Source organism: Manduca sexta, chromosome 14 (assembly GCF_014839805.1).
Source record: "Manduca sexta isolate Smith_Timp_Sample1 chromosome 14, JHU_Msex_v1.0, whole genome shotgun sequence".
NCBI classification, from domain to species: Eukaryota; Metazoa; Arthropoda; class Insecta; order Lepidoptera; family Sphingidae; genus Manduca; species Manduca sexta.
Genome location: NC_051128.1, coordinates 1,148,154 through 1,162,254, shown reverse-complemented (window position 1 = coordinate 1,162,254; position 14,101 = coordinate 1,148,154). Strand labels below are relative to the sequence as shown.

At 39.7% G+C, this 14,101-nt stretch overlaps 1 protein-coding gene across 1 annotated transcript in view; it reads left to right on the top strand.

Moving 5' to 3' along the window:
- LOC115452559 (E3 ubiquitin-protein ligase Ubr3) overlaps positions 1 to 14,101 on the top strand; it is a 108,276-nt gene that overhangs the window by 28,753 nt on the left and 65,422 nt on the right. The window contains exons 2-7 of the mRNA XM_037438469.1: positions 1,280 to 1,493; positions 10,148 to 10,273; positions 11,076 to 11,214; positions 12,018 to 12,139; positions 12,737 to 12,878; positions 13,126 to 13,923. Of these exons, the coding sequence (XP_037294366.1) occupies positions 1,280 to 1,493; positions 10,148 to 10,273; positions 11,076 to 11,214; positions 12,018 to 12,139; positions 12,737 to 12,878; positions 13,126 to 13,923 (1,541 nt within the window). The remainder of the gene's footprint in view (positions 1 to 1,279; positions 1,494 to 10,147; positions 10,274 to 11,075; positions 11,215 to 12,017; positions 12,140 to 12,736; positions 12,879 to 13,125; positions 13,924 to 14,101) is intronic.

The following is a 14,101-nucleotide window of genomic DNA, read 5'->3' as shown; positions in this document are numbered from 1 at the left end:
ACGCCGGCGGCATTATTCCAGGTTCTACTGCATACTCCATAGTTCAAACACGTCATTTAATCTGCAGCCGATACCATGTAGTTAAGTCAACTTTATCTATGCTATTAACCGGGCGACGGTTTAATGTGTTTTTAATGTAACGATAGCTCGTTGCCGCACATGAAATTCTAATCACCGGTTTAAATTTTAACTGTACATAAGTTGAGACGATAGTTTGTTTATAAGTACATAATCTACATGTATTTAATTAATGTCCATGTAACTCAAAGTGTATAAAGCATTATTCAAATTGCCATCAAGAATACCAGGTTTAACTTCATTGATAGAATAGTTAGTCACTCTTACTATGTCTAAATCATCATGTTTGTTTCGATGCAACTCCTACGCCAATTGCAGATTTAAAGTTAAGGTAAATTTGTTTAGTTAGCTCGCATGGCTGATATATTTTTCTGTACTTGAATGCAGACCGCAAACTATGTAAACTAAGGTATTACTTATGTAATTTTCTCAGCTATGCGAGCTAAAATAAACTAAATAAGCTTAGTCTACAGTCTACAACCCGTATTAGGGCTTTTTAATGTTTTTGTGGTCATCTAATCCCAAGTTGTTCAGCAAAACCTTGCAGTAATTTATAATTCAAAGTTGAAGGTGGTGTTAATTTTTGCACGGGTAGTTACCATCTAGCAAACTATTTATACAATGGAGTATTCATTGATATCATGCAGCATGACTCATTTACTGAGATAACAAAAAGAAATCATGCATGAAGAGAGAGGTTGAAACAATGAGAGAGTACCAGGACATCATAAAACCTCGAAGCATATCTCATGCAGGCATACGTGGAATATTGATTAGGGCTCGTTCCAAAATTAAATTTAATTTACGACGTCTGTAGTCTGTACTCTTGTTTACTCGTTTCTTTTGTCGATGTTGTTTAAAATTGAGAAATGATTTGTTTTTATTCGTGTTCGCTGGTGTGTGGGCCTTCGGTGAATTATTATGAAGGTTTTATTTTTAAGGAACGATAAAGCGCTTCTATATCTTTAGAATTTCAGGTTTTTCACGATATTTACGTTTGTAATGGCCGGTTTACAGTCGATTGTAACAATATTTATGCTAAGTAACCACCCCGTCTCCAACAGAACCTACCAATTTGTTTAGCTTTCTAAGCAAATATCCAGCAAGGAATACAAAAATATTCACCATACATTTTAGAACAAAATATCGCATAACGCACATATCACACACAACATTTAATTTTCTTCATTTTTGTCGACAGTGCGCAGCTACGACAAGCACGACAAATGCGGTCTGGTGTGGATACCGCGCGTGGTCGCGTACAGATGTCGCACGTGCGGCATATCGCCGTGCATGTCCATCTGCCGCGAGTGCTTCCACCGCGGCGACCACTCCACGCACGACTTCAACATGTTCCTGTCGCAGGCGGGCGGCGCTTGCGACTGCGGCGACAAGTCGGTCATGAAAGAGGACGGGTGAGTGTGCGGCTTTGTATTGGAATAGCTTTCACTCGCGGCGTTGCTCGCGTGTGTTTTCCCTGGTTATACATCCAGCTATATATATTTCCAGGGTAAGAAGTAGCCTATGTGCTATTCCAGACTGTAATCTATATCTATGTCACATTGTATCCACATCCGTTCAGCTGTTTTAACGTTATTGAATAACAAACATTCAAACTATAGCATTTATGATAGTAGTATAAATGAATGTAGATCTCTTACGATAGTTCTTAGTGTATATCGCAGTTTTCAATAAACGCTTTTCGAGCAGTCACGTAAATGGACCAATCAGAATAAAGTATTTTATGTCATGCTTACAAACAACTTGTTTTGATTGGTTTATTCTTGGGATCTGATCGAAGATTAAAATTCCAATAGTTTATTGAAAATGGTCATTAGTATTGTAGTAGCATGGCACTTAATTGAAAATTAAAAAGGATATATACGGATTAGTGACGTAACATCTGATGCGTAGAATTATTTTATATAGAACCATAAACACAACAAGTACATGAAGGACAATAATAATTTTAACTTGCTAACGGCACTTATTTGCGGCAGTTAACGTCGCCCACCTCTGGATGCTAACAAGGACTTTTTATAATTAGCCTAGTACAGGGATGGCGAACAAATGGCACGCGTGCCAGTGGCGGCGAGTGACAAAATAATTCGGGCACGCGAGTAATACGTCATACATTGTATATGTATCCTTCTTTAGACTTCACTTTGCTTATCATCAGGTGCAGTGAAGCCATTTTGCCGATACCCGATAAATAAAATAAAACAAAAACATAATTGGGTCATGAAAAAGTCGGTAAAAAGGAATACTCAGATAGATAAAACCGGTCCAAGATGGTACGTTACACGCCATTGTATTTTCGATGTTATAATACTGTTACACCATAATTAAACATTAGTCATTAAAATTGTTGGTTAAGCTAGATAAATACATGAACAAATGTACGAAAACAATGTTTGATTGTTATTAGGTACCGACTCCGAAGTCCTGGGTGGCACGTTACACGTCATATTTTTTTTTTATTAATAATAGCATGTTGACCACTAAAGGTTCACCATCCTCGGTCTAGTACAATTTCTTCGATTGCTTTGCCAAAACTCTGAATAGTGTTTACATGTTAGTGCAGTCGTGGCATTTACCTCTAAACAATAAACAAGCTTGTCTCTTTATTAAATTGTATATAAAAATCTGTATTATATCATCGACAAGTCCCTTCAATACCTCTAACTGGATGTTAAGTCGAGCCGGACTTGTGGGGGCGGTAGTGACGTCAGATCTGTTTATAACCTCCGCTCTAAGAACAAAATAATGTTAGGGCTGCATTTACTACAGCACGCCGGAGATAAGCTTGCTATTTCATTACGACTGTTTATTTATTTTACAATGATTAAAATTATTCGAAAGACATTTCGATAGAGAAGTCGATTGAAAATTCAGTCATAGATTGCATGATTCCATGGCCGACTAACTGGTCAAGTAAAAATATATAATTTATAGTTTTAGCTTCTTGTTTAACACTTTATGGTCAAGGCTGTGTATGCCTATAATAGGCATACATATTTGAAAATTTATAAAGTCACAATATAACCTATATGATAATATGTAATATGCTGTTGGTGTATCAAAATAAATTAATAAAAATATATTTACTATTTAGGCTAGCGATATCTTTCTAAAGCCAATATTGTATGATACTAATAAACACTGCCCAGTATCTTCCTTGTAACTCAATGTGTATTATACTACCGGTTTTGTAGGATTAGATGACGTAACTACATGACTACTAAAAGTTATTGTCTGCTTAAAAGTTGATCTCAGTTTAGCACCAATTCGCATGGATGTTAACTATATTCATTACATTGATTAAGAAAGGCTTCGAAGACGGATGATCCAGTAGATTAGAAGTCCCGTGACGTCACGAGCGCTGTCAGCCGCCTCCGCAGGTTCAAGAGCCAACAATGACGCAATATTGTCGTTTGGGATTATTTATGGTGAAACAGTATTATAACATCGAACGCGTATGGAGAGAGCAATCGGTTTTATTTTGTTTGAATTGCCGGTCACTTCGCCGCGTGTAATTTTAATTTCATAAATTACACCCTGTCATGTTTTTTTTAAATAATTTGTGTATAAAGTTAATGTTTTTGGATTTTATTTAGTATAATAGTGAAATCAGCAGGCTATTCATTTTTACGTATTGCGACCATAATATTACGTAACAATTTTACGTGAAATTTAATTTGTGTAACGTTCATTGACGTGATTTTTATGATCTTTCTAGGGAATTGATGAGGCGTTCTACCGAGTATAAAATAGAAAGTTACATAGAACGAGGCATAAACTAGTTAGAGGAAATCGATTCGTCGACTAGTCATTTCTCATCCAACGTTTAGCGCGCTTTGAGTTTATTATTTTTTATACAATAAATTATGAATCTTGTGATAGACTTGTTCATTGACCTGGTATTTGAACAGATATTCTATTGTAAGGTTTATATGTTATACTTAACAAAGCTACTTAAACAAGGACTTAAAAAATACATGTTCTTCCTATAGAGCGCATGGAAAATTTTTGCTTACGAAATATGTTAAATCTAATTCCGATAAACAATAATTCTTAAATGGCATGTTAAGAATATATTCATGCGCTGTAAAAAAAAGCTATGTTTAGATTAACGAAGTTTTTATTAAACGTGATTCGCAGTTTACACGTGCTTGGTTATCAATATACATACCTATATACATTATAATATATCGCGTCTCGTTTACCTAACTACCAACTGAACTGATTATAACGTTGATTTTACTTTTATATTAACTGAAATACGAATTTAATTTATGTTTGAATGTTTTTGAGGGGCAATAAATTGCCTTTTTTCCTTCATCCTGGAATATTTCCCTCCTGGTCTTTACGTAGGCTTCGAGGCATAGTGCCAATTCTTTCTTAGAACAACTGCCAACTTTATTCTCAATACACAATATTTTTTTAATTTGGTTTTATAACTGATTCTATAGGTATCAAACTAGCCTAATTAGCAATTGCGCAATCGTATTTGAATGATAAACTACCTGAATCCAAACATCTGAAAACATCTTCTTCATGATTACGTTCTGGATTCGTTCCAAAAAGAAAAATGGCAAATTTCGTACCGTACAAACTGGCGCCCACGCTATCCATAAATATGGAACGGAACTTTGAAATTGAGATGAGAGATGGAAAACTGTCGCACTTTTATATTATCATCGCTAATGTTTCAGGACTCTGTTGTGTGTTGAATTTGTCTTTATTTCTTAGATAATAATGTGTACGTTTTACTAGAGGCTTAGCTTCCGTGAATGTTTAATTCTACAAACATCCAAACGTCTTCACGAACTAGCGTGATTATATCATGAGTAGGACTGTGCAGGAAAACAAATAATCAATATTTTCTATGAACAAGATCCTCGAATGCCCACGAAATCCTGTATCCTACCCAGTGGCGTAATTACACCGTAAAGGGCCTGTGGGAAATATACGAATGTGGTCTCTCTTAACCTTGTTTACATAATAAGGTTATATTCCCGTGACACGCGTAACTGTCATGCAAAGTCATGTAAATGTCATGTAGCTGTCATGTTTGTCGGCAAACATGTCATGTGTTCAGTGGTTAAATTGAAAACTCTGCACTCGTATAGATTTTTTCAGCGACATTTTTAAAAGTCAATACACAAAAAACTTTCAATTTCCAAAATTTTTGGTACCTCTAAAGCCCCCAAGAATTTGCCCATCAGGCCACCTTACTGTTACGCCACTGATTCCCCCCTCAATCCCCCATTTATTTCCTGTGGCAAACTCCTACCTGTTATGAGAGGATAATAAGAGACGGAGTTCATCTATTAGTTCTGGTGGTAATAGACTCCCGTTTGCTGGTATTATGATATTAAAAGAAGATGTGCTGTGTTGACCTTTTGTTAACCTGAAAAGGAACTATTTATTCAACTAAATAATGCAAATCGTTTTTTGCTAGCTCTCTACATCGTACAAAAAATATCACCAAATCACAAACATTTATAAAAACCAATTAATCATGTACCCAACATTATCGAAAATGTTGAAACGTGACCTATAGTTTGACCTTTGTGAAATAAATCTATTTTATAAAAAAAAAATACTTAAACAGGAATTTTACAACTTTTATCGTGTTTATAATATAAATGTAGTGTACAGTGACAAATGACTGTAAAGTGAATTCTACCAGGCAGTGATAGATAAGCGGCTGGTTCAGGCAACTATTGTAATCAGTGCTTCGAAGCTCGACGAACTGTTTTACATTCTTTACCTTAGTCAAATGACTATACTACACAAGGGTTTATAAGAATGGAAAACTTAAATACTATGTAGACCGTCGACAGCTCCCAATTAAAAACTAGATAATAAGTAAAAAGCAATAAACACAATGAAGATAAGATTACTATGTTTTTATTTATTCAAAACGAAGGCACAGTTTTACAGAAATATCTAGCTCAGACCAGTGCCGCCTGCACGCCTGTTTAAAGCTCAAAATATCTGTCAAATGCGAATAACACCTCTCATTTTATAGTAACACTATGGCGCTTAATGCTTACCATCAGCCGATCGACTTCTAGTCTCGTCATAGACTTGTATATAATAATATTGTTGTAGAGGACGCATGCAGACTTACGTGAAAGCCAGACATTGCATACCGTTAATTTTATATTCAAAAATGAATATCATCGTGGCGTGTTTCGTATGCGAATGCATTATTAGTTAGCGGAATATGGAGATTTGATTGTGTTTTTATTTTTATTTCGATTATTTTTTGGAATAGAAAATACTAGAGATCTTTTCACTGTATTAATTAAAAAAAAACATTCGTTAACCATAGAAACTACATATTCATTGTCTTGATTAAAATTATTATGATAACTAAAGCGCTCAAACCCCAAAAACCTACGAATCAACCGCTGCGAAATCACAAATCAATTCTATGCTATTTTCTTAGTATTAGACGGCAACATTTTCATTATTAAGTAAATACCTGATCAGTATTTTTTTAGTTTGATTTATTTACCACAGTGGTAGGAACAAGCCTCTCCGAAACCAAAACATAATATCTACTATCTAGAATCTTCTACTGAAGTTAGGTACGTCACAGGCCTTATGACCATAAGAATTTCGAAGAGTATGTGATGTTTTTTTTATTGTCTTGAATGACGAGACGAGCCTGCCGTTCGCCTGATGGTGAGCGATACGACCGCCCATAAACAGTAGAAACACCACAGTATTGTTAGGTATTCCACTGCGCTCGCCATCCTAAGCGATGAGATATTAAGCCTTCTTATATCCGGTAGTTACATGTCTGGCTAGCTAAAACCTCTATAGCATTAGGAGCGTATATTATAGCATAGTTATTATTGTAGCAACTAGCATGTGATGTTAACGATGTGTATATATTTTTCACCAAGCTCCATGCCTCATCCGCGATGCACGTGTATTGTTATTTACCTAAATACAAAGAAACGAGCGTGGAATGTTACCTGAGTATAATCTAACATTTCAAGTATTACCTACTCGAATAGGAATCACTTGAAACGAATGTTATCGCTTTGTGTGTGCGTGCGTGTTATTGTGTGACGTAAGCGCGTGACGTCACCTATCGCGCCCCCGCCAAGGTCGCCGTCAAGGTCCGCGCTTCGGGGCCTACTGTTAGGGTTGCCGACTTCGGGGAAAGTAATATGGAATTATAATGTGTATATTTTTGTTCTACTTTCATGTCACAATGGCGTAATTTATTACCTGTTTAAGGAAACAGTTTATGGGCCTGGACAGTGATAATAGCTGTTTATTTTGTTTAAATAGTATTGCCATGACAGAAACGTGCAAAAGCTGATGTTATTATACACACACTTAAACGAGTCTCAGCTATACAGCTGAGACTCGTTTTTAAAGTTGTAGTTTAGCTACTTTTATGCTTTCATGTTTAAAATAATAGTGATTCTATAAATATTGGATTTGATGATTCAGTGTTTCACCATAATATTTTACCATTGTTTTATCTCATATATTACTTAGATTTTCCCATTATATATATATATATATTTTTAAAATACTTCTCATTTTTAGAACAACATTGTTAATGTTATAACCAATCGCTACTTAGATTTTTTCTACTATAGCTACACCAGGTTATAGAAAAAATTAGAAATAAATTGTCAATGGTAATACACGTATTTAGCAACCCTATTTCCGAGGGGCGTTGGGGGCGCGTACAACACTCGCTCCGGCCCACGCTTGCGAGCCAGGTCACGGCGGTCGGCAGGCGGTGGAGAGTGGTCGCTCTGGCCAATTTAAGTCTTTAATTCATATCCTTCACTTCACCTTACACAGAAATGTGTATAAGGGGCTGTTCAAGTATTACGTAACTCAATTTTTGAAGATTTTTGACCTTCCCTCCTCCCCCCCCCCCCCCATGTAACGCGCCGTAAGGTTTTCCTGTACGCCCCGAAAAAAAAATGTAACTCTAAAAATACAATTTTTCGGAACGTACCGGAAAATGGCTAAAATACAATTGTATTTTTTTTAAATAAAAAATCCAATGTTTCATAACGCGTAGTACGAATACCCCCTGCCGCCCCTGTAACGCATCGTAACGTTTTACAAGACCCTCTCCCCTCCAAATTGCGTTACGTAATACTTGAACGGACCCTGAGTAAGTTTTCAGTTGCGTGCATTGCGGTTGAAATGGAATTGGCCAATTACAAAACTATAATAATATTATCATTATACTAAAAGCTGATACAAATACATATTTAGTAGCTGTTGTTAAATGCTTTAGTGTGATAAGAGATATCGATTACCTAGAATCGCATTATAATTTAGAGCTCGTTTAGAATCTAATGTTAATAACAGAGGAAGGGCCTTCGGTCGCATAAGACTTGACTATGAAGCAAATATTTGCGGATAATACAAATATTTGTCTATGCTCGTATGTAATCTATTTGCACGATTTACGGCTTGTTGCGCTACAAAGATTGCTACGATTTTGTAAATTCCAGAATGATAGTTTCTAGATTATTATGCTTACCTAGGCTAGAGCTTAGCGACGCCGGTCTAGTTGGGAACGGAACGAACTGCCGAGACCAAAATTATCGCTTGCTTTAACGGTGATGGAAAATATCGTAAGAAAACCTGCATACCTGAGAAGTTTTCCATAATAATTTCGAAGTTTGCCAACCCGCACTGGGCTAGTGCAGCATACTAAGGCCTAAACCCTCTCAGTAATAGAGGAGGCACGTGCCCAGCAGAGAGACAGTATATAATACAGGGCTAAAATTGTTTTAAACATAATATACTACAGCTCAATTTACAGCGGCTACTCCAGAAGCGATTCCTTTAGTACAGTTAAATGGGATGAAGAGTAAAATGTCTGACCCACCACTTCACCCCATGCCTTCTATCCTGTCCAGGGTATTTCGACCCTCGCAACGCCGCTGTCTGCACTCGGCACGCACCGCGCCCGCAGGTCACCTTGCCCGCTGCGCCGTTCCGAGGTCTAGGTCGCCCGTCGGCTGCGGGCCGGCTGAATTATTCAAGCATCGTCTCACACTCGATTACTGTGTATACGAGCTCGGCGTCTGACAGTCTGTCTTTACACGAATTGAAGTAATTTTAGCGTTTAAGTGGAGATTACGACGATTTATACAATATTTGATTTATTATGGCAAACATGTTTTTATACAACTGAATGACACGCAGTCCTGGATTTGCAAATAGGCCGTATAGGTCGCGGCCTATTTGCATATTTTAGAATATATGGGTGGCAGATTTTAGAAGACGCTCACTCGATTTAATTAATCATTCGTATATTTGACTCTAGTGCCTTCCATAATACAAACAAATGGAAAATTATTAAGTTTTTTAGAAACCACATACATACATAACCTACCTACAATCTACATGGGGCGACGGAAGTAAAGAGGCCTACATTCATAAAAAATATAAATCCGGCACTGATGACAAGACGAGCAAGCTGCTCGCGTACCTAATGATAATGTGAATAGGTCTCATAACGCCTAACGCTCAGTTACATTCATTATCAGGATGTCAATTCTGTATCGCGAGGAAATAGAAACAACATTTGTTAAAAAAGTAAAACTCTGCAGTTGCTATCAGGCACATTTTTACTGTCAAGTATGGTCTCCAATATAGACCCATAAATATAACAATATGTACATGCATTTCAAATAAATTCTTTTTCATATCTATTGGTTCCACTTTCCGATAGTATCGATACGCCTTCTTTCCTATAATACTTTTTTTGGAGATGATGTGCTGGTGGGTGTTTTTTATCGCTTCTTCATACCTGACAGTGTCAGGGGGAATTGAGGCGTTCTCGATTCCTCTTGGCACTATCGTTAATAACTCCAAACGTGGATCGCCAAACGCAAGGCCCTCTGGTTGTCGACCATGACTGACGCTAATTATACGGTACCGTTTCTGTGTCGAAAGTCAGATGTTGGTTGCATCTTATATCTTTGCGAATATAAGTACATAAGCATATAGATATATGTTTAATTGTATCAACAATACTTATAATTTATTTTCGTTCCAGCTTCTGCAGCAACCACGGCAACAAATGTCCAAGACCGGGAACGGTGCCGGCGGACTTGATGTGCGTCGCGGAGGCCATGATGCCGCGCCTCATACTGCGACTGCTGCAACACTTCAGAGTCAACAGGTGAGGGTTTCGTGATACTGATACACAGCTCGACATTATACTTTATGGGCTCTGAGCATGGTTTAAGGAGAGATTTGGGCTCGGAATTCTTGCATCACCGAATTGCCCGTTTCCCAGAGCTGGTTTTGGGAAAAAGTAAATAGATGAAAGTAGACAAATCATCTGCAAATGCTTAGTTTATTGTCATAGACGGTGATGATGATCATCAGGTTATCTATCAGTTTATTTTACATGTTATCAATACTCCAGTTAAATCGGATTGTAAACCGTGCCATTATTAAGTGCGAAGCCTTACCTAAGCTGCCGAGGTTACCAGGGCAACAGTGTTACGCTGTTTGTGACTATGTGCGATATTTTTATATCAATGACTCAGTATTACAAGGTCCTATGGTAATTTTGATTTATATTGGAAATATCAGGTATACAATTTCCCTATTGGTAATAATTCATGGCCCCCTTTATTTATCTTTTGGAATTTTTGGTAATTTGGACTAAAAAGGAATTATAATCATGTGATATAAATAAATCCATTTGTAAAACTGACTTATTTACTTGTATTAACTAAGCTTTGTATATTAAATCGATAAGTAGCCTGTATGGTTGCACATTTGGAGGGGGGCGAACTACGTATCAAATAGCTGATTCCCCTGCCCCTGCCCAAACTACGACATACAATGCAATCACAGCATGCAGCAAACACGACTGTGAACCCATGAAAATAAAACCCACTCCTGAGGGAGTGAGTGAGTAACACCAAGCTGACGATCTTGTTAAGATGATAATTATTCCGAGTTTATTCCAGCAGCGGGAGCCAGACTAACTCGGACAGCTATCGCATAGCCGTGCAAGAGTGCGAGGGTTACGTGCAGATGCTGATGGAGTTCAACAACATGGGCGACCTGATGCGCACCGCCATGACCAAGGCGCTCATCAATCCACAGGTAATATATACTTAACTTCTTTTTTTTTATTGCTTTGAATGACTAGACGAGGTTGCCGTTCGCCTGATGGCAAGTGATACGACCGCCCATAAACAGTAGAAACATTATCCAACACCTTGAATTATAAAGTGTCGTTTGGTATTCCGTTGCGCTCGCCATCATGAGACATGAGATGTTAAGTCTTATTATGTCCAGTAGTTACACTGACTTCAACGTCCTTCAAACCGGAACACAACAGTGACTGCACACAGCTTCTTGGCGTCAGATGTTGACATTGTGGTGGTACCTATCTAGGCGGCCTCTCACATATGAGAGGCCTACCACTAGTGAAGCGAGAAATCAGTGAAAGTAACTGTTACTAACGTTATACGTGCGAAAGCCGGTGCTAAAAGGATTATGTGCTGGTTAGGGACTGTCCTGTCCTCACCCACCATAAGTCCTGTAAGCCAGGATCAGCAGTGGCACGCATAATGACGTTACTGTTATTGGATTTTTATGTTTGATATAATAATTAAATATGTTATGGATACCCGGATGCAATTCACGAAGGCGGAGCCGCGAACAGTAGCCAGTTATATTATTATAACGTTTGTCAGATTAAATCTAAACGGTGCCAAAGACAGCCCACTTAGATGTGTGATTTTCTGACCTGTAAGGATGTATATTTTTAATGATGTAAATTTTTGCCGAAATTTCACAGAATACTTAACAGCGGGTTACCAACAACAATAAAGCATAAATATGTAGGGGTACAAAACCACAAAGACTGCGCATCACATTTATTTTCAACGTATTTGTTGCAGATGTACCGGAACCTGGTGGAGCCGCCGTTCCCCGACACGGAGTACGGCGCGTACATGGCGGAGTCCAACCAGATGTACGAGAGGGCGCTGGACAACTTCCCGGCGCCAGAGCCGCCTGACGAGTGAGTTCATCACATGCCATCCTATTGCTACACTTGCTTAGGGACAGCTGTGTAAGTGCACGTGCATAGTTGTGCGCGAATGCTGCCTCACACTATGCCTCCAATAAAAAGCGACGTGCGCCTTTGTTAACTCAGTACGTCCACTAAATAGTTACTAGTACCATCTAATTACGTCGCTGTATATTACGTACTCTGGAACTTTGAATATAATTATACAGTGCCATCCTTGAGTTTAATTTAGCTAGGGTTGTGACTCCCATACAATACATCCAACAAAATAGAACCCTATAAGTTGTTTCTATTGCACTTGAATGACAAGACGAACATGTGCTGTAGAGCTCATAAACAGTAGCAACATCATACAGAACTTTGAATTACAAAGAGCTTGGTACTCCACTGCGTTTGTCGACCTGAGACATAAAATGTTAAGTCTTATAATCCTAAGTAATTAAGGCTACAATGTCCTTTTAAACTGAAACAATGTGCATACACATTACTGTTACTTGGCGGCAAAAATGAACATAGCAGGGTATACCTACTACCTAGGTATAGGAGAGACCTACCACCAGTAAATGATGTTAATTTATAACATTGCAGATACCGACATCTACCCGCGCTGGCGCCGCGGCTGCAGCACAACACGCTGCTCGACGAGTTCATATTCTGGACGTTCAAGTACGAATTCCCGCAGAACGTGGTCTGCTTCCTGCTCAACATGCTGCCCGACCAGGACTACAAGGTATGTATTAAACATTACATTACGGTTCGTTTAGTCGTCCTCCACCACCTTTATGGGTTACATCTTGCTAAGTATCGTCGAAAGACATTGAAATATTTAAATTACATTAGAATTAAAATTAAACTCAGTGTAGCGATTATAACATGTGAATTAAGAAAAGCAATATGTAACGAAAGAGACAAACAGGAAGTAAAGAGTCATATCATCGTATGTAATGTAGTGTATGTATTTTGTTGTGTGTGCGCAGGAGCACCTGACGCGCACGTTCGTGATGCACTACGCACGCATCCCGCTGGTGCTGGAGGACGCCGCCGACCCCGACACGCTCTCCAACCGCGTCGTGCACATGTCCGTGCAGCTGTTCTCCAACGAGGCGCTGGCGCTGCGCTGCGTGCAGCAGCTCCATCTGCTGCACGTCATGGTGCTCTCGCTGCGCATGATGATGGGCAAGATCCTCGTGCAGAACACGCTGCACGACCCCAAACACAACTTCCACTACGTGATCGACTGCACCCGCCGCGTCATGAAGGAGCACTGCTACTGGCCGCTCGTGTCGGACTTCAACAACGTGCTGTCGCACAAGAGCGTCGCGCTGCTGTTCCTGCAGGACGACGCGCTGGTGGACATGTGGTTCGAGTTCCTGTCCATGCTGCAGGGCATGAACGTGAACGTGCGCGAGGTGGGCGGGCACATCGAGTTCGAGCCGTCGTCGTACTACGCGGCGTTCTCGTGCGAGCTGGAGGCGGCGGCGTACCCGATGTGGTCGGTGCTGTCGCACCTGACGGACGCGTCGCACGCGCCGCTGGCGCGCCGCATCATCGCGGCGGCGCTGGCCTACCTGCGCGACTGGCTGGACGCCGTGCACTACGCGGCGCCGCTGCCGGAGCGCGGCGCGGCGATGCACGCGTCGTTCCACTTCCCGCTGCACCGGTACCTGGCGGCGTTCCTGTGCGCGGGCGCGCGGAGCATGCGCGTGCGCGCGGCCGACGTGCTGCCGCCGCCCGACCAGCTGGCGCTGCTGGCGGCGCACCCGCTGCGCGTGCAGGTACGTCGCGCCTCACTTAATTATTCATCATTTCAAACTGTCAAATAGTATTCCACTCCACGTCCGACACTTATTGGCCGTATGGAGATTTTTTATTTGTTTTATACATATATTCACGCTTTATTTGTCGCGTTTTACTACGCACACTATATCTTTGAACACGTTCATCGTTCAACAG